Here is a 27,519-nt window from a genome sequence, read left to right on the forward strand (position 1 = left end):
ACAGCAGGGGCCGGGCGTCCTGCTCGAAGGACCCCGGAAGCGCCTGGTTCCGGGCGGCCCAGGAGCGGCTGTCGCGATGATGGCTTCGGGACCGGACAGCTGATCGCTGTGGAGGGAGTGGGCCCTGCGCCCGGAGTCTCAGTGGCCGACGCTCACGTGCAACTTGCGCCATGGCCACCTCCGCCGCCTCCTCCGAGCATTTCGAGAAGCTTCACGAGATCTTCCGCGGCCTCCTGGAAGACCTACGAGGGGTGCCCGAGCGGCTACTGGGGACCGCGGGGACCGGTGAGGCGAGGGCAGGGCCAGACCAGGAGAACTCCGCTCGGTGCGATCCTCCCAGATGTGGACCCCCGGCTCCCCGCTTCCCATTCGGGCACGCCCCCTGCTGCAGTCCTGCCCCCGACGTCCTGGGTCTCCTGCAGCCACTTGGGGCGTGCAAAGGGATAGACATTAGGGTGTCGTCTCCTAGAGATCCTTTCATGTCCTAGAGCCTCAAATTCTTAGTTATCGGCCTCTCCCAGGGGCATAGGAGGTTAAGTGTGCAGTCCTGTGTTTCAGTAAGACGACTTTAAAAAAATCATAAGATTAGGGGTTGGGGATGTAAGAGTTTGGTCGTTTGGTAGGCAATGAAAAGCTTTAAATAATTCTAAACATAGAGTTTAGCTTATGGATGAGACAGGCGGTAGGTGAGGGAAGTCACACAGCCACACTGAAGAGGAACTTGACTGTGTCCCATCAAGACTTTTGGATGTCGTAGGGGAAATCCGCAAGGAACCTAAGCAGCTGAGTAATGTGGATTTCATTTTCGAAGCAAGGCTGCGGTAGCTGGCTAGAGGATGTGAGACGGGATGGATATGAGACTGTGTTAGGAGCTTCCGTGGCAGTTGACTAGGTAAGCATGGGACTCTGGAGAGTGAGCCCTTAAATCCAACAGGTGATTCTGAGGCAGATTTATGAGCCTGGTGGATACCAGTAGGAAGATTGATGTTTCCGTGTTTTCTCACGTGATCAGTTGAGTGGAGGAACTTAGATATGAGGAGCAGCTTCTTTTGAGTTGTAGATGGGACTGCCTACCTGTAGAGTGTATTCTGTATCTAGCCTGACAAAATATTTTTCTGCCATTAAAACCATTATGAAGAATATGTATGTAAAGCCCTTAACACCACCATCTGGTAATAGTAAGAACTACTAGCTATTATTAATACCTGGAAATTTGCTCTTTTATTTACATTTAAAACATTAGCTCTTTATGCAGCTGTTCTTAGAATGCCCTTTTTTTGTTTGTTTGGTTTTGATTTTTGCTCTTTTTGTTTCTCCGTGTAGCCCTGGCTGACCTGGAACTCCATCTATAGACCAGGCTGGCCTTGAACTCATGAAACACCTGCTTCCACCTCCTGAGTGCTGAGATTAAAGGTGTGCACTACTATGCCTGGTCTCAGAACACTTACTTTCTAATGTATTCAGCACTTTATACATTTATGACGTAGCATATTGTTTGTCTCTCTGTGACTAGAAAAGGAGTTTGGAAGTGTGGTCTCCAAATGAGCACCGGGAACCCCACCCAGGGACTTGTTAGATGCTCAGGCCCCACCCTGGCGAACAGATAAGTCACTGTCGTGACAGGTGTCTGTCTTAACTGCCCTCGAAGGATTTCTGGTGCTGGCTTCAGTTTGAACTACGAACTAGAAATGAAATAGCATTTTGTTCTGTTCCGTGTGTATCATAAACTCCCAGGAGTGTAGTGCCCAGCACATCCTTACCTGAGTATGGCAATGCACACTTAGGAGGCAGTTCAAGGCCAGTCTGGGGTACACAGTGAGACCCTGTCTTTAAATATATATATTTGTTAAATTACTGTAAAAATCATTTTTGTTTGTTAAGGGTACTATGAGGTCTTAGAAGAAAATAGCTGAGTAACAGAATAATTTTATTTCTATTTTTCACATTTTCATTACTCTTCATATTGATATATACACCTACTAAAACAACCAAAGCAAAAGAGATGCTTACTTCCCCAAAGTATAGTCTGTATTCGCTCTTGGCCTTGAAGGATAGCTGTCACTGTGTGTCATAGTTTAGAAAGGTTTTGTGACAATCATGATAATGTATGATAATCACTGATCTCTTTATCCCACTCATCACCCACACTGCCCTCTGCAGTCACTATTACTGCATTGCACTTACAAATGCAACAATGAAGAGAGCCCATGTTTTGTTCTTACATCAGATAGCATAAGTACATTGTTAGTCTACAGATAGAACCTCTAGGCCATAGCAGTGTCACACTAGTGTGCTAAAAGCAAATGGTCTTGGTGAAACTGAAGGTTTTTCTCTGTCTAATGAGCCAGTATATAAGGAGAGGGCACAACCTTCATGCGCATTAACTTGAGCCTTTTCTGCTGCTTTTCAAAACCTGTTTCTATTCAGACTATGATGCTAACCCCTTTATCAAATGAAACAGTTGACCCTCCCCCTTCACTCACATCTGACAGATGAGGTATATGCATATTGCTTCCAGTGGCTCACGCTTGGTTTGGGGGCCCAATTCTGCTTTGTGGTTGACTTTAGCATGAATTCCAGCTCCCTAAAAGAGTAAGAGATTTTTTTTGTTTTTGATTTTAGAATATTTTATTGGTTGTTAAAGGATGTATGCTCTAACGCCCTTCAGTTCTATACAGCCATATACAGAAGAGTTGGATTCCAAGTCAAGAGACTCGCTTCTTAAAGCTAATGTCACCACATATATATTCCTTTGGCCTTAGGTGCCAGAGACCTACTTTGGTGGGAGTTCAGGTTCCAAAGTAATGTGTGGAGTTTGGGGCCAGGGAGACGAGGAAACAGACACAATCTGACACTGGACCAGGTTGGCTGCAGGTGGCCTTTAATTGAGAAAATATTACAACTTTTATACTGTATAGTTAGTTGTACATAGGATTGAGTGGGAGAGGAGAGGCTTGTGAGCTGGGGTATGGCTTGAGATCAGGATTGTTGAGGAATCTAGCGTTGATCTTGACAATGGGCACCAGTCATCTGTTATGGAAGGGCCATAAGTTCCACTTGCCAGGGATAAGAAGAATAACTGCATTATCAAGCAGGAACTTTGCTAAGCTCCCAAGGGAATGGAGACCCTTATCCAAATGCCTGACCATGGGAAAAGGACGTCTGGGGAGCTGACACCCTACTACAGTTTCTTAGTCTTACTATATGGGCCTGTTCCCCTCATAATGCTCCCAGAAGGGAAGGTCCTGATGTCTTAACTCTTTTCCCATTATACCGTACCATTCTGATTTCTCTGTATTAACCAAACTCTCACCATTAATGACCTCAGGCTCCGGATCTGAGTTGCAGGCATTTCTTCTTTGGGATCAGGCGCCTAATAATTCTCTAACTTTCCTGTTCTTGGTGTAATTAGGAAAGCACAATGGAATTCCTGGTTCTGCAGTGGTGGGGATTTCTTTCCAAAGAATTTTTGTTTAGAGAGACTACCATTGTACACATTTTTATCCTTAACAAAATTTCCCAGTAGCGAGGATCATTAAAAATAAAAGTAAAAAGGTGCTGAAGAAGTGTGATCTGCAGTGTTGAAATACTGGAACTTTGTCAAGCAGCAGTGACCACCATGCGGTCCATACCACTTAGGGAACATGGCTGTCCAGGTTCTAGTTTCTGAAGTTGTAAAATGGAGTTGGTAATCTCTGAGATCCATCTTAACTGTAATGTTGAGTGGTGGATAAGACTAAAGCATAAGAAAGCAGCTAGTGGCCGCTCAGCTGAATAGACAAGCCTCTTTTGACTCGGAATATTTGCTTTTCCAGCATCTATTTTCCGCAGATGTTTTTCCATCCTAACAGGCTTTTGTGGAGATCGAGGGGCAGCACTAGTATGTCTAAATCATGGTGAGGGTGTTAGGGCTTCTGGCTTCACAAGATTGATATAGCGCTTGGGAAGCACATAATTGTCAAAGACACTGTCTTTGAAAATGTCCTCAGCGGCAGCAGCCTTTCCAGTGTTCTGAACCTCTTGATGGTGTTGTCCTTGGACATGCACCTGTCACGGTTCATACAGTGAATTGCCTGTGCATGACTGTGGTCCTTTTTGGTAATCTTGGAGCCAAGACTGGAAAGAGCTTTTCTAGATTCTTCACCAAAAGGAATGGTTTCTTTCTTATGCCTTCTCTTTGTTTTAAATCTAGGACTCCATAAAAGAGCTCAAACGTGAAGTTCTGTTTTGAAAGGTAATACGTTATCTAGAAGAATAGTATATAGTTGTAGGGCACTCGTAATAGGACACTTGGGTTTTATAAAGTCAGACAGAATTACAGCTCCATCCAGAACGAGTGAAGATACCAGTGACACAGAATTGGTGAAAGCATATCCCCTCATCAAACACTACCTCTCCCTGCCACTGTCACTTTCTTGAGTTATTCTAGAATTTGCCTCGAGTTAATGAATAATAAAGAATGGCACAGTTACAGAAAGATCCAAGCTAGGGAAGGGATACAATACTGCTGCTGTGCGCTTTCTAGTGTGGGTCCCGAAGAGGGTGTGCTTGAGTTTAGAGACAGGCTTTGTCATAGTAGTGACACTTGGCTTTTCTGAGGCACGTTATTACATAAGAGTGCTTTACTGCTCTGTGAAAGTGACCGTTCTTGATTGCAAGTATTTTTCATTATTGGTGGCTCAGAACACACCCCTCAGGAACAGTGACATGCTTTGGTATCCATCTCAGTTATATCATAGATGGTCAAGATGTGTGCACCATTTTCCAGGGCTAAACTTTTTCTCATTTGTATTGTTGTTTAAGTAATGGATCATTGGGTTTTGTTTTATTTTGTTTGGGGTTTTTGTTTGGTGAGCTGTATGAAGACTAGTTTGCTGGGAGTGCCTTGTGTATGTTAACGGAGTACCAAACAGCAATGGGTGGGCATAGTAAGTGGGGAGTGGGGAGCCAGTGGCAAGAGGATCAAAAGTTCAGGTCATGCTTGACTACTGAGGAAGTGGTGAGTTTTGAACTATAAAACTCAAAAGAGAAGAAAAATGAAGCCGGGCGGTGGTGGCACATGTCTTTAATACCAGTACTTGTGAGGCAGAAGCAGGCGGATCTCTGTGAGTTCGAGGCCAGCCTGGTCTACAAGAGCTAGTTCCAGGACAGGCTCTAAAGCTACAGAGAAACCCTATCTTGAAAAAAAACAAGCAAACAAAAAAATGAATTCAGAAACTATTTAAGTAATGATAACTTTGTAATAAGTAGATCATGTGTAAGTTTCCTTATGTAGCTCATCCAGGTGAACAATTTTTGTTTTTGTTTTTTAAAGCTCTGGAACTTACTTCGTAGACCAGATCTCAAATTCAGAGATCCACCAGCCTCTGCATGGTATTAAAGGTGTAAGCCACCACACCCAGGGGATGCATACATTGTTAGAAATTCAAATTATTCTCAAATAAAACTGATTGCTTCTTGTTAGCTATGAAGGGATGATCTGCTTCCCTGTTTTATAGCCACAGAAATGAAGAAAACTAGCCATGCTTTCATGTTAAGGCAGGTCCTATGCTGGTTCCAGAACCGAATTCCCCTGACTAATCAGGGCTCTCCCCACTGCAAAGGTTTACCAGGTGACAGCATTCCAAGTACCTCAGTCATTTTTATTCCGTCAGATGCCATTTTTAGTTATTTAGACATTCTTCCTTTATCAATGTATTCATGTAAAATATGTGTCTAATACAGTTAGCTTTAAAGATATGTATATTTTAAGTGGAAAAAATCATCAGAAGAAACATAGTAAAGGTGAAATAATATTCATTTAGATATTATAACTTTGAAACAAGCTTGTTCTCTTATTGCTACAAGGGAAGGTCAGTATTTTCTATTAAAGACAAAATAGCAGGAGTTGTACTCACTTATAACTCTAGCATTTGGGAGACTAAGCCAGGAGGATTCAAAGTTGAAGACAGCCTGGCCAACAGAGGGAGAGCCTACTTAAGAAAATAAGCAAAAAAATAAGTGCAGCAATTTAGCTGATATATGAAGGACTAAGAAAGGAATGACAGTCTCACGCTCAAGTCATTGTCCATGCCACCACAGGTGAGAGAGATGTATCGCATCACACTAGTGAGCAGAGGAGGTGAATTTTGAGTTTGTATTGCAGAATAGTGGTGGTTACAGATTCACTTTGGAAACCCAGTGTTGGTAGTCATTCATATTGATGCGAGTGCCTGCCCCTCCATGATGGTGGGAGGAGAAAAGGTTATACGTGATTATTAATTTAAACCTGTAATAGAATGCTGTTGGCTTTAGAACCAGATAATTGTTAGGCTAGACTTTGTCCTCAGTAGAAATATTTCCCTGGGTACTAAATGCCAGTGCAGTAGGCATTCTTCAGGCACAGTGAGAGCAAGTCTCCAAATGTTTCTAAGCCTCTAGGGGGTTAAGTGTTACTACCCCCACCCAGGACAAGTGGGAATGGCCTCTACAAATGCACAGAAGCAGTAATAAACATTTGGAATGTACTTGTCTTTTCTAGAAGAGAAGAAGAAGCTGGTCAGAGATTTTGATGAAAAGCAACAGGAAGCAAATGAAACGGTGAGGACAGGGAGCAAGTCCTTGTTTCTTGTACTTGGTTTTGGTCTGTTTTATAAATACTATGACTTCTTAACAGGTAACCTTTTCCTGTCTACTCATCTTGATTTGGGCTGTTTGTAACTCTTAGGTTCTCTTTTGTTACTGTATAAAATACTCTGACAAAAGCACCTTAAGAGAGAGGTTTGTCTGGCTCGCAGTTCAAGGGTCCAGTCCTCTGTGGTAGACAGGTGAGGCCGCAGAACTTGGGACAGCTGGTCACATCACAGAGCGTGATGACGAGTGCATGCTACTGCTCAGTTCTTTCTCCATGCAGTCCAGGATCCTGGGTAGGGAATGGTGCCACCCACAATGGTCAGTCCTTTGCATCCTTGAGTAATGCAATCAAAATCATCCCAGAGGCTGCCCTTGATAACAGGTGTCCAGAAATTTGTCCCCTAGGTGATTCTAGATCCTGCCGAGTTAACATCACTATCAACACTTAATAAATGAGGCTGACTGGTGGGAATGGGTGTAAAGGGGCCTTAACAAACACAAATAGGTAAAGTTAAAAGATTTCCGAAGTACAAACATTTGATGATGCATTCCTGATATGAATAGTAGGGCATTCCCATGCCTTTCCTGAAGCTGCCCACTATAATCAGTAACTGACCTTTGTTAAACTTATTAGCACAGATGTATACTTCTTGGGACCTGTGTGTGTGTGTGTCTGTGTGTGTGTGTGCGCGCACACACACATACACATGGCATACTTATTTGCAGTGTTAGGTATAGAGCCTACGTCCTTACACGTATGGTGTTGGTAGGTAGGCACTCTACCATGGGTGCATTTGTCACATCCTTAGCTTGTTTTCACATGTATATGTGGGTGCACATTCATGTGATCTCCTTCTTCAGGCTCCATCCACTTTGCCGTTGTCTTTATTCTTTTTTGAAACAGGTTCTCTCACTGGCCTGGAACTTGCCATGTAGGCTATACTGAGCTATACTGGCCAGCACTGGGATTACAAGTACTTACTGCCATCTCCCTTTTTATTTACGTAGGTTCTGAGGATTTAATTTAGGTCTTCATCTTTGCAAAGTAAGCACTTTACTGTCTTTCCAGCCCTATAACATATTTCCTTGAGTGTCTACTAGAAACTACTTCGGGTACTTAAAGTGAGCATGGTATTTGGTCCTGCCACAAAATAGAGTTACTATTTTGGTAACCTGTGGTAAAGTTTAAACTAGCGTATGCACAGGTTAGGGAAAAACCAGGCTGTCTACTTACTCCTTTCTGCCTTCCTAGTTGGCAGAAATGGAGGAAGAACTACGGTATGCACCCCTGACTTTCCGTAATCCCATGATGTCTAAACTTCGAAACTACCGAAAGGACCTTGCTAAACTCCATCGCGAGGTGAGAAGCACACCTTTGACTGCCACACCTGGAGGCCGAGGAGATGTGAAGTACGGGGCATATGCCTTAGAGAATGAGCATTTGGTAAGTGCTTAGTAAGAGTGAGCAGTGATAGCTGCTCCTCCCTTAAGGGCAACAGTTACTGCAGTGCATACTGGAGGCTTTGTTTTCCTGATCTTGGCCTCTTTCCCACATCTAGTCCCCTTCTCCCCTCTGGAACCTGCTCTTTTTAATTCGGGTCTTCCAAGATTTCTTTGTGTGCATACATATATAGAGATACAGAACAGTACTTTGTTTTTTAGCAAACCTAGAAATTCTTCCTGACTACATTCTATCTTGACCTATTGATCTAATTCCTTTTCTTCTTGAATTTTTCTTCTTTTATATAAATTTTAGAATCATTTTTCTCAGCTATATTCCCAAAATCCTGTTAGATTTTAAGTTAGTTTCTTTTTCTTTTTTTTTTTTTAAGAAACAAGTTTGAAATGGATGCATGTGAGTACACCTCTGAAGGCAGGCTGGAAAAAGGCAAATGGAATTTGTTGAAACAGAAGTTGTAAAAATTATTCTGGTCATTTGCTACTTTCCTCTCAAAAACAGGGGTTAAAAAGGTCTAACATTTGTTTTACATTTATTAATTTCAGAACTTGTAAGTTTTCTTGCAAGGGGATTCTCGCTCCTGCCCAGACTGGCCTCTGATGCCAGTTGAGCCTCCTGACTCCGGACTCTGCATTCTGAGTAGCTGGACCATACAGCATTTGCCACCTTTCCCAAGTCCATATGTCATTGTAGATAATACATAATACCTTCAGTAGGGTTATTCCATGTCTGTCTGAGGTTGATTTATGTGACACTGTCTTTTCTTGCTTTCTTTAGTCTAATCATTTAAAACTGTATATTTTATTTAAAAGTTGTTTTTCCTCCTTTCAGCTAATATAATTTTGTGATTTTTTAAAGCTCCATTTATTTCTATGTGTATGGGTGTTTGCCTGCATGTCTGTTTATCATGTACATGTAGTTCTCATAGAGGCTAAATGAGGACATTGAATTTTCTGGAACTAAAGTTCCAGATGGTTGTGAGCCACTATGTGGGTGCTAGGAATTGAACCCAGGTTCTCTGGAAGACAGTCAGTGCTCTTAACTGCTGAGCTATCTCTCCAGCCCTACTTGTTTATTGTTTATTACATAATTTATTTTGTATTCATGCATAAATACATGTGTGAAAGTCAAAGGACAAAATTTGCTGGTCTCTGTTATTAACTCAGGTCTCCAGGCCTGGTTGGCAATGAGCCTTCTCACCAGCCCCCATTTTTGCTGAACTGAAACTCACTATATCAGCCAGACTGGCCTCAGAATTAGAGCCATCCTCCCACTTCTGCCTCCTTGTTAAGATTACAAGCATGCATCACACACACTTGGTTTTATTTGACCCTTGGTGATTTTATTTATGCTCTCTGTGAAGTAAACATCCTTATTCTGCACTAAGAATCTACTTTTTTTCTTTAAAAAAAAAAATGAGACAGTAATATATTGTCCATGAACTTGCTATTGTAGATCAAACTGGCCCTGAACTTAAGAGATCTCCTACCTCTGCTTCCTGAGTACTGGGACTAAAGGTGTACACCACCCAAGCCCAAGATCTCCCCCTCCCCATACAGGGTTTCTCTTTGTAGCTGTCCTGAAACTCAGAGATCCACTTGCCTCTGCCTCCTGAGAACCGAATTCTTGATGACATCTTGTGCCGTTTGCCACTGTCCCGTATAAGCTCTGTGAGGCGAGCCCCTCTTGGTTGTGTGTGCTTCAAATAGGTCAGAGCTTAGTACTGCACCCATCCCTGTCCACAGTTACTAAATCTGGCCTGGCCTGGGCTGCTTTTGGCGTCATGCTGCTTAGGATTATAGAGGGCAGTGTGGACTTTAAAATTAAGAGCTCCTGGGAAGTTAGGGCAGCAGATTCTCCCTTCCCTGTGAGCCAGTCACCAGCGTGTTCATTTCAGAGTGCTGTTTGGCCTGAGGTAAAGTTCACCAACAGAGGATAGCCACATAAGATTTTTTTTTAAAAGAATGGAGCAGTGTCTCTGGCTTTAATGCCTCAGATCTGTGCTGGGAAAGAGTGCTTTATATGGTCCTTAAGTCCTCAGTACCAGTCAAGCCCATCGTCAGTGAACTGGCCATTTTCCAGTTTTAGAGGGTAGCTGCTTACTTGTGGCACTATTAAAGTTAAAGGGCAGCCAGGCATGACAACAGACACTGGAGGCTGCGCGGGGGGGGGGGGGGGGGGGGGGGGGTCGTCGTGATGAATTTGAGCTTGAATTACAGTAAGACAAACAAAAGTAAATATTTAAACAAATAGCTTTAAAGTTGCAGGCTATTTGGCTATTTACATTATCAGGTCATTTTGCTCCCTCCCCTGGCACAGTCTGAGTGCTGGCTGACATTGCTAGCAACCAACAAGTTACATGTTTATGGTAGACTTCAGCTGGTCCGGGGAAAGTGCTCCAGTTTTGTTTTTGTTTTTTCAGTCTCTTCTCTTGACTCACAAAGATATAGTAGGAAATAGGACACACCTCTTTAGTCTGTGACCTTGAACAGGATCTTACCTGGCCTTACTATCTTTGATTCTAGTTTAAAAGGCCAGCTCTTCATACCTACTGCAGCTGAATACTTAGCCTTGGATTGAAAAAATTATTGCATCCTCCCAGGCGTGGTGACACATACCTGTTTAATCCCAGCACTTGGGAGGCAAAGGCAGGTAGATCTCTGTGAGTTGAAGTCAGCCAGGACTACACAGTGAGACCCTGTCTCCAAACTACTCTAACTCTGAGGGATCCAATGCCGTCCTCTAGCATTCACGGGCACCCTAGCATACACATATAAAATCTTTGAAAACTTTCTCTTATATGCTGAACATCTTTTTTCTGGTCATGATTCTCTTGAACCATAAATAACTATTTATATAGGATTACCTTTCATCAGGTATAATTAATCTAAAGGTGATTTAATGTATTGGGAAGGTGTGTGTGTGTATGTGTGTGTGTGTGTGTGTGTGTGTGTGTGTGTGTGTGTGTGTGTGTATTAATATGAAGAAGCGTCCTAGAACCAATGCCCTGCAGATACAAAGGAAAAATTAATGAAATGATTGCTCACTATATCCCTTTTACACAAGAAGGTCACAAGGAATGTATTGATAATAAATTTATAATGGAATAAACAAGTCTAACACTTCCCTTCCCTATCCTGTCAGAATCGGCTACAATCCCAAAGAGCATTGCTTCTACAAGGCACAGAGAGCCTGAGCCGGGCCACCCAAAGCATTGAGCGTTCTCATCGGATTGCCACAGAAACTGACCAGATTGGTACAGAAATCATAGAAGAGTTGGGGGAACAACGGGAACAGTTGGAACGTACCAAGAATAGAGTAAGTCTGGACAATATGTAAAGTAAGTGGGTCCCCAGTACAGAGGCCGGGCACTACAGCAGGTCTGAATTCCGGGAATAACCCTCCCTCTCTCTCTCACACACGCACATCTATACTTTTCTTAATTTTTAAATTGCTTGGCTAAAAAATTCCCCTAGAGTTAATTTTACAGGGCTAAGGAGATGAGTCAGTCAATAAAGGTAGCAGCTCATATATCTGTAACGCTAGAGTTGGAGGGTGAGGATTAGAAACAGTTCTTTGGAGCTTGTTGCCAGCCAATGTGGCCAGGTTTATTTGAAAGATCCTTCCTTCTTAGTAAGGTGGAGAGCAACCAAGGAAGGCACCCTCCCTTCTCACACAGATGTGTACACATAATACACACACATAAAAAAAATACATATATATATGTGACTGAGTTTCATTTAAGCCTGAAATTCAGTGATCCTCCTGCCTCTTCCTTCTGGAATTGAAGTTATATGCTACCATGCTAGACCACAAAGAAGTCATTTTATACTCATAAAATAAACCCGTAAAAAGAAAAAAAAAAGCAACACCAACTCAAGAGACTCTCCTAGTGTTTGACTGACAAAATTTAAATCTTAAGTTGTCCTGCAGTCACTGGCCAGGTACAGGGGAAACCTTTCTATTTGGCAGTCAGAAAGCTGGGTCTTATAACTGTGGCACTATTCTCTTGTTTTCCTTCTCCTGAGACAGGGTCTCATTCTGTAGCTCTGGGTAACCTGTAACTCACTATGTAGACCAGGCTATCTTCAACACACAGAGCCTGCCTCTGCTTCCCATGTGCTGGAATGCCTCTAACCTTTCTGTTTGAATAGCCAAGCTGAAGGATTAGCTTACTCACAGCACCCACTCCTGCAGGAACAATGAGTGCTTCCCTCCTTGAGCACCCACACACCTTGACCTTTCTAGGTTCCTTCATTTATACTCAGGTATAAGCCATTAAATTCATTGGATTTCTTTGTATTTCTTAAGAAAGACCTTTAAGTGCCCACTGTTCAAATTCGATAGAATTTTTTTGAAAAGAGGAAGAAATGATGGTTATTTTCTCTTTCAGCTAGTAAATACAAATGAAAACTTGAGCAAAAGCCGAAAGATTCTCCGCTCAATGTCCAGAAAGTAAGTTTCAAAAAAAAAAACAAAAAAACAAAGACCCACAACAAAACCCCCCACAACTTCTCAAGACTTAATGTATCTCAACTAAGAAAGTTTAAAACAGTAACTTAACAAATGTCCTAATAACCTCAAGCACTCAATATCCAAAGGATATTTTTGTGCAGTTAGGACCTCAGGTTAGGGCCCTTTGTTAAAGCAGAGGGAAGCTTATCTGCTGGACAGTGTTAACGTCAGTTCCCACTTCTCAGAGGAGACCTCAGGAACTAGTATGCTGTTCTGCTCCCTGAGCAGCTTGGCCAACACCCAGCGTGAGCACTGATAGAGCTCAGTTCCTGCCTTTCATGGCATGCCCTTTTAGGGAGTCCTGTTAGCAAGAAATATCAACAAAGCAAGCTGGCAGGCAGTAAAGGTGGTTGTGGGATGTGTAGTAGAAGGGGTAGAAGCATCTCCAGAGTTGTCCTCTGACTGCCACAAGTGAACTCTGGTGGTGCGTGCATACATGTGTGCACACGTGTGATAATTAAAACAACCAGCCTGAGGTAAGTACTAACAGCAGCAAAAACAAGGCCAAAGGGAGGTACTGACACTAGGGCTAACCTGGGTGCATAGTAGTGTGGCATGTATTTGTTTACATGTGAACTGATAAGATCTACAATCATCCATCCTGTTAACTGTACTTGGAGTAGAATTTCCCCAAATCGTGGTAAATTCCTTGTGAGATAAGGAGAAATCAGATGATAATCTGAAGTAAATTATTTAGAGAGTGACTGTCTAGGTAGCAGAGCAGAGGGAGAAATAGGAAACAAGTTTACAAGAGACTAAAAAGCGGTACTCAGGGCCACTAGTTACTTGACCTAAAAGCAGGGCCCATCCATGAGCTTAACTTTGAAACCAGAGGGTACCCCCAACCCTGCTTCCGATGTGCCCTCAGAGCTGTATTATAATAGGGCCATATTTAAAGCAGCAGAAATACAAGTGGAGGATATGTGTAGAATCAAGAAGCCATGTTTGTATTTGGTATTTATTTTCCTGTCACTCACATGTCTGTGATATACTAAGTGATGTCCTTCAGTTACAGCCGAAGAGCACCATGAATTGTCATTAGCTGAAGGACTTAGGACAAACACAAACTCCATCTGCCTCATTGTATCCAGCATTACAAACAGCTAGAGACAGGTTACCCAGACTCGTGGCTACTCACTCTGCTTGTCTTCATAGAGTGACAACCAACAAGCTGCTGCTGTCCATCATCATCTTACTGGAGCTAGCCATCCTGGTCGGTCTGGTGTACTACAAATTCTTTCGACACCATTGAACTTCCTGGAAGGAATGGACCAGAATCTTGACTCTGAATGAATGGTGTTAAGCATATATATTGCTGCTGTGGGCTAACAGTTCAAGAATGCATTGTGTAGCCAGACTATGGGGGGGAGGGCAATGGGAAAACCACATAAATGTGAAGGAACAGCAACAAGACCAGGATGATATACTAAGGTAATAAATGCTGTTTATGACTCCTTCAGATTTACATGTATAACATTAATATCTTGTAAACGTCAAAAAACTACAAAGACATGTACAGCAGTAGTATTGGTCACCAAACAGAGAAAGGGAATTTTACAATTGCAAGTGCACAAATGTTCTCAGTAAGGCAATATCGATCCAGACAGCCATTTAATATCCGTCCCTTAAATGCCTTGCAGCTCTGGAATGCCATTGCGAGAAGTGCCAGTGTGCAGTACTCCCTAAATTCTCACACGTTCTTCATTTTCTGATTCATCTGGTGAACTAGGAGTAGGAAGGTGGTCATAGACAATATGTCCTCCTTCTCTTGTCTGACCAAAACTTGAAGCAATCACGTCTACTGCTAGGCTGGCAGTATCCTTGGCCTCTTGCTCTGAAGTAGCCAAATGAGGATTGACTTCAACGAGATCCAGAGCTGACAGCAACCCTGGAACGATAAAGATAGGAGAAGACAACCTTAGAAACTTCCCTAGCTGCTGCTTTCTGCGAGGGTTATTCCAACTGGTAAAAAGTCCTTTTCCAACATGAATTGCCTACTGTCAGCCTTCTGTAGTCGGCAAGATGGCTCAGTAGGTAAAGGTGCCTTTGCCAAGCCTGACCACTTGAGTTCAGTCCTTGGATCCCACATGGTGTTAAGAGCCAATCCAACAAGTTGTCCACTCTGGCTCACCACTCCCCACAAACATGAAAGCCAAAATTAACAAAACACCAGCTAGGTGGTGGTAGCACACACCTTTAATCCCATTACTTGGGAGGGAGAGGCAGGCAGATCTGAGTTCAAGGCCAGCCTGGTCTATAGAGGGAGTTCCAGGGCAGTCAGGGCTACACAGAGACACCCTGACTCAAAAACCCATGAGGGCCTGACAAGATGGCTCAGCAGTTAAGATATTGCTCCTCTGGTAGAGGACTCGGGTTCAATTCCACACCCACATGGTGGCTCAATCGTGTCTATAGCTCTTAATTCCAAAAGATCCAACACCTGATCTCCACGGCACCAACTGTGTGTGTACATCCATTATGTAGGCAGAACACTCTACACAAAAGAAAACCTAAAGCCCTTTGCACCTTGTCCGCTTGACCACAAGTTTAAGTAATAACTATATTAGGACTGAAAAATTATAAAAATCTACACCTGTTCGACTCCTATAATAAGCATTATCTGCCAGGCTTTTAGGCATCTTATCTGGGGTTTTTATTGGTCCTTGTCCCTTCCATTCAGTGCTCTGGATTGAACCCAGAATCTTATGTATTGTAAACACATTCTTTACAACAGAGCTGTATTCCGGCCCCATCAGTACATTTTTACCCTTTTGTTGAGAGAGAGAGTGTGTGTGTATGTGTGTGTGTGTGCGCTTGTGCTCGTGTGTGTACACCTGCCACAAACTCAGACCCTCAGAGAAGGCAACTGGAATTCAGACTGAACTAGTCAGCATGTGACTGTGCATGTAGAGGTTAGAGGACAACCTTGGGTGTTAGTCTTCATTCCTACTTTGAGACAGGGTCTTTTTAGTTGCACATGCCAGGATATCTGGCCCTCATGTTTCTGGAGATACCCATGTCTCCATCTTGCCACAGGAATATTGGGGTTACAGACGTGCTATCTCTGGGATTCAAACTCAGGTCTGCACATTTGTGCAGCAGTTGATTTGCCAAACAGCCATCTCCCTAGCTTCACCAGCAGGGTCTCTTGAAGCACCACCCATATGCCCAGAAGTGTAGTTACTGCTATAAACCTTTTTGTTCTGAGACAAGGTCTTGCTACCCCAGGCTAGCCCAGACTTTTCATGGCTCACATAAGACTGTCCACATATGACACATTTTTGTCCCTTATTTGACTAGCCCAACACATTGGCATTTGGTCAAAGAAAAATCCAGTCTTATGCTGACTAGTTCAATCTGGATTCCAGTTGCCTTCTCTGAGGGTCTGAGTTTGTGCCCAAGTCCTCAGCATTGTCTGTCTGGAGTGGGCTGAGGGAAAGGAAAGAACCTATTCATATCTACCTTCCACTCCCCCCACTCCTTATCTGGCCAACTTGTCTTCAGATTTCCCCCAAGACAAGGTTTCTGTGTGTGACCCTGGCTATGCTAGAACCCACTCTGTAGACCAGACTAGCCTCAAACTCAGAGATCCACCTGCCTCTTCCTCTTTAGTGCTGGAATTAAAGGCATGTGCCACCACTGCCCAGCACCTCCTAGTTTATATTTTTAACCTAATCAGTTACTCTGGATTCATCTACCTGTTAAAGAGTGATCTGAACAAACTAGAATTCAGTAACACAAGTATTTAAGAATATTTAGGGTAGCATATATATATATATATATATATATATATATATATATATATATATATAATATATATCAAAGTATATTCTAATACCTAATAGCCTATTGTGGTACATGACAAACTGTACAGTGACTCTTACATTCTTAATAATGCAGAATTGTGTGTATTTTACAAAACTACAAGAATGTTGACTTTGCTTTGTCAGCATTTCCTGCACAGGTACTTGTGTCCCTAGTGATTTGTTTCATATTCCCACTGGCTGAACCAGCACCTCTAGCATATCCTAAAGTATCCTCAAAAGGGTGTGTACCATCAAAACAATGTAGATTGAATGCTTTCAGACTACTGTCATCCTGCGTATTAGTTTAAGTAAATTGTCGTCTTTGACAATAAATATCCGGTCAACAAAACAGAAGGGAAAAACAAGACACACCACTGCCACAACTGCTTGGTAAGATTGTTAACTCCCCTGGATGAAGCAATGGGAAGTGCTGAACTTCCAAGTTCTCTGTTAACTAAAAAAATCATTGGCAATATTTATGTTTATGGATCTAATAAGTCTGTCTTCCTACTGTCAGATCTGATAGACAGTTCTCACCTAAGGTTCTAGTAGACTCTAGGACCCAATCCCCATTTCTATTGTAGATTGTTAAGGCTGGAGAGATGGATCAGAGGGTAAAGGCTTCTGCCACTAAGCCTCACAACCTGACTTGGTGGAAGAGCGTCAAGTACAAGTCTTCTGCCTTCCATGTATGTTCACACATACACACGGTAAATCATTTCTAAAGGATTCCTTGTCAATTGTGAGGTGTGCACCTTTAATCCCAGCACTTGGGAGGTGGAGGCAGGCTGATCTTGATTTAAAGGCCAGCATGGTCTACATAGTGGGACCATGCTTAAAGACAAAAAAGGATTCCTTATAGGCCTTGGTCTTTGAGTTTTGGGTTTTTTTGTTTGCTTTTATTTTTGTCTCCCAGTTTCATGAAATGATTAGTGAAGTTGAATCGTGTGGTAGTTACTCTTAATAATCTAGAATTATATTAATCCTGTGTCAGTCATTCTTCTAAAGGTATCCTTCTTATTAAACTTACCAATAAGCTCCAGGAGAAGGCTTACCTTAGATTAAAGTGACAAAAGATATTGACATACACTGACTTCAAGACGGAGACTGGGGTGATAACTCAAGTCAGAGTGCTTGTCCAAGCATGAGGACCTGAGTGGAATCCTCAGAGCCTGTGTTTGTTTAAAAAGCCAGGCACAGGCATAATGCTGTGTGACTGTCATTCCAGTTAGGGAGGCTGAGACAAGTGGATCTTGGAGCTCATTGACTAGCCAGCTTGCCTAGTCAGTGAATTCCGTGTAAGTAAGAGATCCAGGAAACAAGAGGGTGGCAACTGAGAAATGACAATGGAGGGTGACCAGATTTTAAAAAAAAAAAATTCTAGAGACCTTAAAAGCTGGACATGGTGGCTTTCACATGCCTATAATCTCAACATCTGGGAGATGAAGGCAGGATATGTAATTCAGAGTCATCCTCCTCAACTACATGAGTTTAGTCATCATTGGCTACATGAGACCCGTCTCCAAAAAATGGCTGTGATGAGCTTAACTCCAAATCACAGCTCCTAGCGAACCAACAACCTCTTACAATTAGAGAAAATGGGCTGCTTGGCCTTGTTTATCTTACTCTGTCTTTAGACAGTTTAGACACTGGGAATGCATGCTTGGCATTCTGTTTGTATATTAAATCTACTAAGTGGTGAGTGGCATAATTTCCTGTTCAGAATTAGTATATTTCGGTACAGTCCAGATCCAAAGAGGTCTCTAAATATCTATATAATCTATTAACCATATGATATTGGACTATAAAAGTCTACAAAAACAAATGCAGAGACACAGAAAAGAGCCCCTGCGAAAAGATTTTGGCATATTCTATATGTGTAGTTAGCAGGGGCTACTACATACCTGTTTTATGTATTTCTTCAGTAATATACACTCCTTCTCTATAGGTTAATCCCCCTACAACAGGGGTTCCCGTGGCTGGAGCCAGTTTAGGATCGAATGCATCAATATCAAAACTCAGGTGGATTGGCTTCTGCCTTCTGGGAAGGAAAAGGACAAGAGGATATATAACTGGTTATGCTGTCGTCTTCATTCTGTGGCTACAGCTTGATTTTGTTCTAGTCCTGGTGCTTTACTAGCCCAGCACATTTCTAGATTTTCTATTCCTGGAAATTACTCAGATTGGCATATTAACTTCTTACATTGTACTTTAAGATAGTGCTGTTTATACTGCTCGTACGCCTCAGAAACCCTCCAGTGTGTATTTCTGGGTTCCCTAGGGCAGTAGAACCTCTCACACCAGTTAACTCAATAGAAGGAATTCTTTACTTCCACGATGTACTAATTAAGTTAGCTTTATCTAGGTTATAGTTGTTGCAGTTTTATGCTTTCAAATTTACTCTCCAATTCTGACGAGTACAGATATCCCATGACTGCAACAACATCCTCATAGTAAATGACTGGTTTCTTAGCAGCTAGAAGGAGGAGAAAATGATCCTAACTAGCCTGCAGTTTTATGCTTAATGCAGAACTCAGATAAAGCAGATAAAGACTAGAAGGAGCTGAGACTATGGAATACTGAATAAATGCTTCTCATCGTAAGATGCTTGCAAAATTGGTAACGAACAAAATCCATGAGAAGCAGGATTGGTCAGTGAATTAAATGAAACCCTCCCAAATCCAGGATAATATAATTTGTTTGATATTATGCCTTTCTAAAGTATTTGAAAATACATGTCCATGTTTTGCTTTTATTTAAGAAGTTGCTGTTCAAGATACAGACTTAAGTGTGCTCCTCTCCCAGAGCTTGCCCCATCTCCTCCTGGGACCTAGAAGTAGACATGCTTTGCCATTACTTACTTGCCAATCAGCAGATCAAATGTCTGTTCCATGACCTTCTGGATACCAATTTGATCAATGTCTCTCATGGAAAAATACTGGATGTCATAATTCTTTAAAATAAAACTGGTGAGATAAAAGGAGAAGACTCTAGTTTTAAAAAAGTTTTTAAAAAAATGTATATTTAGGAACTCTTACCTTCATACTGGTAGGCAGGACAGGCCCAAAGCTTAACTAACCCTTAACCCTCTACATCGACTTACTGTTCAGGAGGGTCCACATCTCTTAGGCCAATGTACACAATATTTGAGGAAGAGAGACAAGGTTTGACCCAGGAAAATCCTGGCAGTTGTGGTACCTGTGAAGAGAGGAAATTCTTACTCTTAAGATAATCGCCATGTGATCTAAGAGTGTATGTCACTTTCCTGTCTACTGTATGTTTAAAATGCCACAAAACATGCTTGAGCTAGGAGAGAGAACTGTCCAGTGGAAATGTTTCAGAAGGGCAGCTACAAAATACAAGTTTCTTGAGAATGTTTTTTTAAAAATCTGCTGGGTGGTGGTGGTACACACCTTTAATCCCAGCACTTGAGAGGCAGAGGCAGGGAATCTGAGTTCGAGGACAGCTTGGTCTACAGAGTGAGTTCCAGAACAGCCAGGGAAGCCCAGAGAAACCCTGTCTCAGGAAAAAAAAAAAAGTCTCCTAAGGTGATCTGGCTTCTCATTAACTACCTCCGTAGCAGGAATATGCTGGACAGCCCTTCCCACCCCTTTGCACATTACAGATTGGTTCTTTCATCTGCCCTGGCTTAGCTTGGCTTCTCAGGAGGAATAGAGTCTTGTCTGCCTAGCATAGACTGTCCTGTCTTTTAAAGAGCTCAGAAAAATTGAACCCAAAGGCAAGCAGGGTCGCTTAGCCTCTAAATCGGTGTGTTTTAGGGTGTGGAAGCCTCTGTTATAGTTCCTGGCTATGGAAGTGTCCAGTACTACAGTTATCACCTACTACTACAAACTGCATTTCCTAAATGAGTTTGAGCCCCCACTGAGAACAGAGACCTGGTTATCTTGGCAGCCCTAGCATCCAGCTGACTGCCTGGTCCTTAATAATGTAAATAAAAAGTGAAGGAATTGGGCTAGCCACATTCAGCCCACCTTCATCCAAACCTCAACTAGATTCCCAAAGCCCCCAGGATAACCCTGCAAGCCTCTCACTTTCCCCTTTTGGCCCACTTACCTTGTCTTGTAGTTCTCTGACGAGAAAAGAAAGTGGCTGTCCGTGGATATTTCCAGATACCGTGGTGAGGGGTGTATTAATGTCAGCATGAGCATCAACCCAGATGACACAGAGATCTGGGTGGTGCCGGGCGTGGCCACTAATGGTACCTATTGCCAGGCTGCAAAGAACAAATATAAAATAATCTTCAAGGCCTTCTGCTTGGCAATAGACCTGGAAACAGATAACCTCAGCTAACACTGCTTACACTCTGTCCCCAGGGCAAAGGCAGGGTCTGGCCTGAGGCTGGCTTCTAGTGAGACAAAAATCGCTCGGTAGCACTTCCCAAAGATTAACTTTTAAGTGGCTCCGAGCAGGGAAAGATAACGCTTTAGAGTCAGTGCCCAGTCCCAGGGGATCCAACACCCTCTTCTGGCCTCTGAGAGCACTGTATTCTCGTGGTGTATAGTATGCAGGCTTACAGACACACAGGCAGGCAGCACACCCATCCACATAAAATTAAAGGTTAGGAAGAAAGAATACTGATGCCAGACCCATCTTAATTTGTCCATTAGCCCCTAACCCAGAAAAGGAACTCAAATACTAACTTTTGTCCAGTGAATGCAATTTAGTTAAGCAATGGGGTCTTGTCTGTACTGTAACAATTTGCAGAAAAGCTGTGGAATTCCTTTCATTCTAACTTCCAAAGCATCTGGTACACTAAAGGGGTTTTATTATTTGGTTGAAATGAGGTCTTGCATATATCCTAGGCTGGTGTCCAAGGAGCTCAGGCAGTTCTCCCACTTCAGCTTCCCCAGAAGCTGGGGCTACAGGCATGTGCCACTACATCTAACTTAATGTTTTTGGTTTTTTTCTTTTTTTTTTGTTTGTTTGTTTGTTTGTTTTTTGGTTTGTTGAGACATGGTTTCTCTGTAGCTTTAGAGCCTGTCCTGGAACTAGCCCTTATAGCCCAGACTGGCCTTGAACTCACAGAGATCCGCCTGTCTTTGCCTCCCGAGTGCTGGGTTTAATGGTGTGCGCCACCACCCCCACCCAGCTTACATTAACTTTTTTTAGAAGATAAAAATTAGGAAGCAGACTTGCAGGTGTAGCTAAGTGGCCCTTCATTTGCCTTAGCACGTGTGAAGCCCTGAGTTTGAATCCCAGCACAGCACACACAATCAGCTGTAAAAGCTTGATTGTAATACTTCTTAAACCTAAAAAATGGGGCTGTTAGGCATTAAAGTTCCAAGACAACTGCTATTGCGCTCGTGTACACCACTGAATAAAAACCATTCAAATTATACATTATTCCCACCTGCTAGAATTTAACAGATCTAAAACTCTGGCAAGTGTTAGCTTTGAACTGGAAATAGTTAAATAACCTGGTAATTCTGCTATAGACAAAAAGAAAAACTAAAGACTGTGGCTATCACAAGAAGTCTCCAGTGAGACCACCCCCAGGGAAAGAAAAAAAAAACAACAAGATTAAGCATTCAGAGATGAGACATTCAGGTAGGAGGCGAGAGACCTGCCTTCTCCTGGTTATTCCACTGAATGCCCAGTCATCTTCAGAGAACCTGAGTCTGAATTTTTATTCCTAAAGAGGAAGCTCCCTGCTTCTGCAGCAAGAATAAAGGTTTAACTTCTGATAGTAATCTAGAAAATTCTCTGAACGCCTCAGAGAAAATTGCTAAGCTAAATCAAAAAGGGAAAGTGGATTTGGATGGCAGCTCTGGTACTTCCTGGCGTTAGGCCTTGAACAAGTTATCTAACCTCTGCCCCTCAGAGCTTCTAGCAATAAATGAGATAAAGTGGTACCTCCCTGATGGCATTGTTAGGACTGCCTAACTGAACGTACCAGTGAGTGAGTGTCAGCACTGCACTCCGTCCTGCTTTCACACTGCCTGCTAAAATCTGACTGCACTAGCCTAGAACTCTCCCGCCTCTGAAATTCTCTAGTAGTACTTTTCAGTTTTTCATTTTGCGTGTGTTTTATCTAGTCCTAATAGATCTCAGCTGAGCGCTTCTCATACTTTAAAAGAACAATTCACTAAGAAAGATCGAAAGGACTGACTGGGTCTATATCAGAATATGTGCTAGCATCCCAAGGAAGGATCACGAGCAAATGTAACAGCAGAAATGCTTATGAAAACATGTAACTTCAGTCTATGGATGGATCCTATGAGTTCTCCAGAACAGTTCAGTTTCTCAAGAACCTTGCTTAGTCCACCTCTATGCTTGCTGTGTTGAGCATAGTCTCGTCTGTTGTGCCTTTTTCTCCAAGTAAGGATGCTGGAATAAGCTAATCACTGAGCCCAAAAGCACCCTTGCTCCCAGCTTACCTGTGGTCTCCTCCTACAGTGACACAGCTGTAGCCACCTGACACAGCTCTACTAACCACCTCAGCCAGTTCCTGGTTGGCAAGGCCCACTGAGCGAGGGTACACTACCAGATTATTGTACGGATCATCTTTGGGAACTTTAGTAAAATTCAAATCTCCGAAGTCTTTTAAGTGGCATCCTGAAACAAATGAAGAGCAACAAAATGAACTGTTGGTGCCATTCCAACTTCTACTGACCTGGGCTACAAGTAACTACTGGAGACGAAGTTGTGATCTATCATCCTCATTTTGTCAGGGAACCATTCCTACTGTCACCTGACTGGCAAGGTTAGTTCAAGCCTATGAAGGAGGCCCTCTTATGAACACCATTTTCCGGAGGCCGCACACTGGACAGTGAAATCCAGACCCATTATAAAGTGGAGTTAAAAAACCCATCAGGCTATAAAGAAAATGAAGTACTGTTAACTTAGGGCACAAATACATGTGTAAAAATTCTCAAGACCCTGATTTCATCTTCAGTGTTGCAAGAAAACAAATTCTTGATTATGTTTTCAATTATTTTTTTCAAGAATAAGAGATCAGGAGCTGAGGTTGGAGAGATGGCTCAGCAGTTAAGAGCACTTTATGCTCTTCCAGAGGGCCTGAGGCAGCCCTTACATCAACTGCCTGTAATTACAGCTCCAGGAGAGCCAGTGCTGTCTTCTTCAGGCACCAGAGCACACATACATGTATACATACATACATGTATACATACTAAATGACTTTTAAAAAGTCAGGAGCTGGGGATGTAACAGTAGTAGAGTATTGTCTAGCATGTACAAACCCCTGTGCACATGGTGGCACTCCTCTGTACTTGGGAATGGGTGGCAGGAGGCTTGGAAGTTGTCACCTTGGTCACATAAACAAGGCCAAGGCCAGTCAAGGCTACAAGACTTGTCCCAAAATAATAATGATGATAATAATAATAAAAATAATAATAATAACAATAATAGAGGACATAAAGAGAAAAATATCTAACATTTATTTGTTACTTGTAGGGTCTCAAGTCCTGTTCTAACTGCTTAACATAATTTTTTATTTCAAACTTAAAATAATGAGGCAACTAAAATACTGCCTAATAGATAAATGAAGATCAAAGAAGGGACCTGCTCAAGATCAAAATCAAAATCTATAGCTAAGACATCTGAAGTGTTTTTTTTTTATTACTATTTTTAGTTTAGTTTTGTTGAGACAGGATCTCACTGTTTATCTTTTGGCCTTGACTCACAGAGTCTGTCTCTGGAGTGCTGGAAAAGCCATTCATCTTAATATTTGCAGAGGTTGGTTAAAGAGTTAGATTATGACTAGTGTGGATTTATCATGAATTGAAACTGGACAGTTTAGGAGCTTTCCTCTTGAACCCAGTTCATTCTAAAGGAAGATTTGGAGAGAATGTAAAACTGAGAAGCATTAACTCAAAACATAAAATCCTTAGGTTAACAATGACCTGGGACATTCAGGCTAACCTTAGTCATCAACAAAAATGGATATTGGAAGCAAAATGGAAATTTTCAATCTTTCACAAAAGACATAACTTGGCTAAAATTTTTTATGAACCTTTTGCACTGATAAGAAATAATCATAAAAGGCCCCAAAGGAGATCTGGTCAACTAAAGGAAGGGAACCCCAGGTGAGACGATCACTGATATCAGGCTGAAGACACTGAGATTGTTCTAATTTGTCTGTTGTTGTGATGAACACCATGACCGAAGTCAACCTGGGGAGGAAAGAGTCTATTTGGGCATACACATCTCAGGTCACAGTCCATCACTGAGGGACATTCGAGTAGGAACTCAATGCTGGAACCTGGAGACCGGAACTAAAGCAGAGACCAAGGAGGTCTTGGTTGCTAGCTTGCTTGCTAGCTTGCTCTCCGTGACTTGCTCATATACAACCCAGGACTACCAGTCCAGAGGAGGCACCACCCACAGGCCCTTCCACATCAATCATCATTCAAGACACTGCCCCACAACTGGGCATGGTGGCACATCCCTTTTTTCCCCAACATTCAGGATGCAGAGGCTGGTGGATCTCTGAATTCCAAGCCAACCTGGACTTCATTGGGAGTTCCAGTCCAGCCAGGGTTACATAGAGAGGTCTCAAACAAACAAACAAAAAAATGCTCTCACAGAGTTGCCTTGTCTAAGATCACTGCTGATCTTTCAGAAACAGGAGTTCTGTCCCTAGTACCCACACTGGGCAGCTCACAGCCTCCTCTAGCTCTGGGGCACCTGAATCCTCTTCCAGCTGCCGGTCACCTGAACACATATGGTGCACAGACAGACAGACCCTCTGAGGCCAGAGGAGGGTACAAAATCCTCTAGAGCTGGAGTTACAAGAGGCTGTGAAGCCAATGTGGATGCTGGGAACTGAACTCCAGTCCTCTGGGATAGTAAAGTGCCCTTAGCCACTGAGCCAACTCTCTGGCTTGGCTGGACAGATCTCAGATGATTCCTATTTTATCTAGAATGTTTCTACCTCCTTGTTTGTCCCAGTGACTTCCTTAAATATTATCAAGCATGAGGTTCTTAATGTGTTATAAGAAACTAGGACACACTGTTCTGTAATACACTGTAATGTTCACTACAAAAGGTGTGCTGACTATTCTTGGTTGTCAACTTCTCTACATCTGGAATTAACTAAAATCCTAACAGCACACCTATGAAGGATTTCTTTCTTATTAAATCATTTGAAGTAGGATTGAGGTGGGAAGAGCCACCTTTAATCTGGACCGCAGCTTCTGCTGGCAGCCCATAGAGAGGACGTGGAAGAAGAAGGCACTCTCCCTTTCTTTGTGTGCTTGCTCTCACACTCCCTAGTAAGTCCCCTAGAGCCTACTTCTTAGGAATTCTGATGTCTACTGAAGACCAGTTGAAACCTCCAGATTCATCAACTGAACAACTACTCAATTCTTGAACCTTCCATTGGTAGACAGCCATTTGTAGGACTAGCTGAAACAGTCTGTAAGCCATTCTAATCCCTTTTCTAAACATAAAATGAGTAAGCATGTGTGTGTGTGTGTGTGTGTGTGTGTGTAGGCACATATATATAGTCATTCTATAAGTTGTTTCTCTAGAGAACCCTGACTAATACAAAAGGTCATAATAATGTTAATATTAACTTTCAGAACTACTTGCCAAACCTTTTAGCTCATAGAAATCTTCATATGACCAATAAGAAAAACAAGGATATTAAAGTTCTAGTGGATAAGATAAGTAACAAACACTTAAGTCCAACCAAGGATACCAGGGTGTAAAGTGATAGAAGCCTGACAGAAAACAGTATTCTGCTCACATGCACTGAACACAAAGGAGCTGCCCGAGATCTAAAAAGACCCTAGCAATCTTACCACAGTACTTCGGGGAAGACAGACTGCCCTTCATGAGAGGATTCTGGTCATTAGATGCACAGCTCTGGGAGCAGGCAGGAACTCTGGGGTGGAGCAACTGTTTAGCATGCATGAGATCCTGGATTTGATCCCCGGCAATAATCAATGGCTGGAGGTAGGTTAACATATTCACTTACACACTGAATGTTGACTCTTAAGATCACCAACCATGGAGGGCTGGAGAGATGCCTCGGTGATTAATAGCACTGGCCACCCTTCCAGAAGACCCTGTTCAATTTCCAGCACCCACATGGTAGCTCACAACTATCTATAACTCCAGTTCTAGAGGATCTGATGCCCTCTTCTGGTCTCTGTGGGCACCAGGCATACAGGCAAAACACCCATATATATATATATATAATAAAAGTATTGTAAGGAGACATTATTCACTCTATTTACTAATCCCTTCTTACCAAATGGCCTTCCTGTTTCTCACTCACTACCGGGGTGCCTCATACCCCCACAAGGGCTTCTTGATGGAACATACAGAAGGATGATTTCTCAATCTAATTATGCCCAGCTACATGCATTTTTGATAATTTACACCGTCAACACGAGTCTGGCTATGAAAATTTTATGAGCTCTGCCTTGAGTTTCCACAAAACTAAGAAGCAGACCCTGAAGGGGCTTCTGTCTTAAAAAAAAAAAAAAAAAACACCCCTACCTAAGTGACCCACTCCATCTGATGACCTCCCTAACTTGGCTCTTTAATTTTCACAGTGTGAGTGCCAGGTAAAAAGTAGAGGCTGTGACTGCGGGAGCCAAGGAAGGGCCTTCCACAAGTACAGTTTGTACCCATGCTATCTTGCTGTGTATTTTTCCTCTTCCCTTATAGGCAATAGAAATTCTTTGTAAAAATGAATAAGTATCTAATGGTACAGGCTCCCATATTACTCCCCAAACCTGACAACTGTATTCTTTTTTTTTAAAATATTTATTTATTTATTTATTATGTATACAATATTCTGTCTGTGTGTATGCCTGCAGGCCAGAAGAGGGCACCAGACCCCATTACAGATGGTTGTGAGCCACCATGTGGTTGCTAGGAATTGAACTCAGGACCTCCGGAAGAGCAGACAATGCTCTTAACCGCTGAGCCATCTCTCTAGCCCTGACAACTGTATTCTTACAGGCCTTTATGCATATTACATAATTTTTTAAAACCGAATTAGATGGAATAGGCAAAGTTGCTGCAGCTAACTACTCAAAATATAGCTCGAATACAGCCGTGTGTGTACCATCTAGGTTAATAGCAGACTTTCCTCTGTCGTGATTCAGGGACCCGGCTGGTGGCTCTACCATA

General features: G+C 42.5%; 2 protein-coding genes across 4 annotated transcripts in view; one reads left to right on the plus strand and one right to left on the minus strand.

Moving 5' to 3' along the window:
* Positions 1 to 29: 29 nt before the first annotated feature.
* Positions 30 to 14,045, plus strand: Vti1b (vesicle transport through interaction with t-SNAREs 1B). Of its 3 annotated transcripts, none has more exons than XM_048415896.3 (6): positions 30 to 285; positions 6,521 to 6,579; positions 7,865 to 8,056; positions 11,216 to 11,389; positions 12,465 to 12,526; positions 13,596 to 13,735. In XM_048415896.3, exons 1-6 carry the CDS (start codon positions 171 to 173, stop codon positions 13,615 to 13,617), a joined length of 624 nt encoding a protein of 207 aa, XP_048271853.1. In that variant the 5' UTR covers positions 30 to 170; the 3' UTR covers positions 13,618 to 13,735. The 3 variants fall into 3 exon arrangements, with proteins under 3 accessions (XP_048271853.1, XP_048271852.1, XP_048271854.1); XM_048415895.3 differs by lacking the exon at positions 13,596 to 13,735 and adding an exon at positions 13,742 to 14,045 and having other exon boundaries at positions 32 to 285; XM_048415897.3 differs by lacking the exons at positions 30 to 285; positions 13,596 to 13,735 and adding exons at positions 4,193 to 4,234; positions 13,742 to 14,045.
* Arg2 (arginase 2) overlaps positions 14,014 to 27,519 on the minus strand; it is a 24,653-nt gene continuing 11,147 nt past the window's right edge. The window contains exons 3-8 of the mRNA XM_048415890.3: positions 22,791 to 22,968; positions 20,467 to 20,626; positions 19,496 to 19,590; positions 19,254 to 19,358; positions 18,297 to 18,433; positions 14,014 to 14,474 (exon numbers count right to left, since the gene is read on the minus strand). Coding sequence (XP_048271847.1) covers positions 14,269 to 14,474; positions 18,297 to 18,433; positions 19,254 to 19,358; positions 19,496 to 19,590; positions 20,467 to 20,626; positions 22,791 to 22,968 — 881 coding nt within the window. The 3' untranslated portion in view covers positions 14,014 to 14,268. The remainder of the gene's footprint in view (positions 14,475 to 18,296; positions 18,434 to 19,253; positions 19,359 to 19,495; positions 19,591 to 20,466; positions 20,627 to 22,790; positions 22,969 to 27,519) is intronic.

The sequence above is a fragment of the Myodes glareolus genome, chromosome 11 (assembly GCF_982192425.1).
Source record: "Myodes glareolus chromosome 11, mMyoGla1.1, whole genome shotgun sequence".
Taxonomy (NCBI): Eukaryota; Metazoa; Chordata; class Mammalia; order Rodentia; family Cricetidae; genus Myodes; species Myodes glareolus.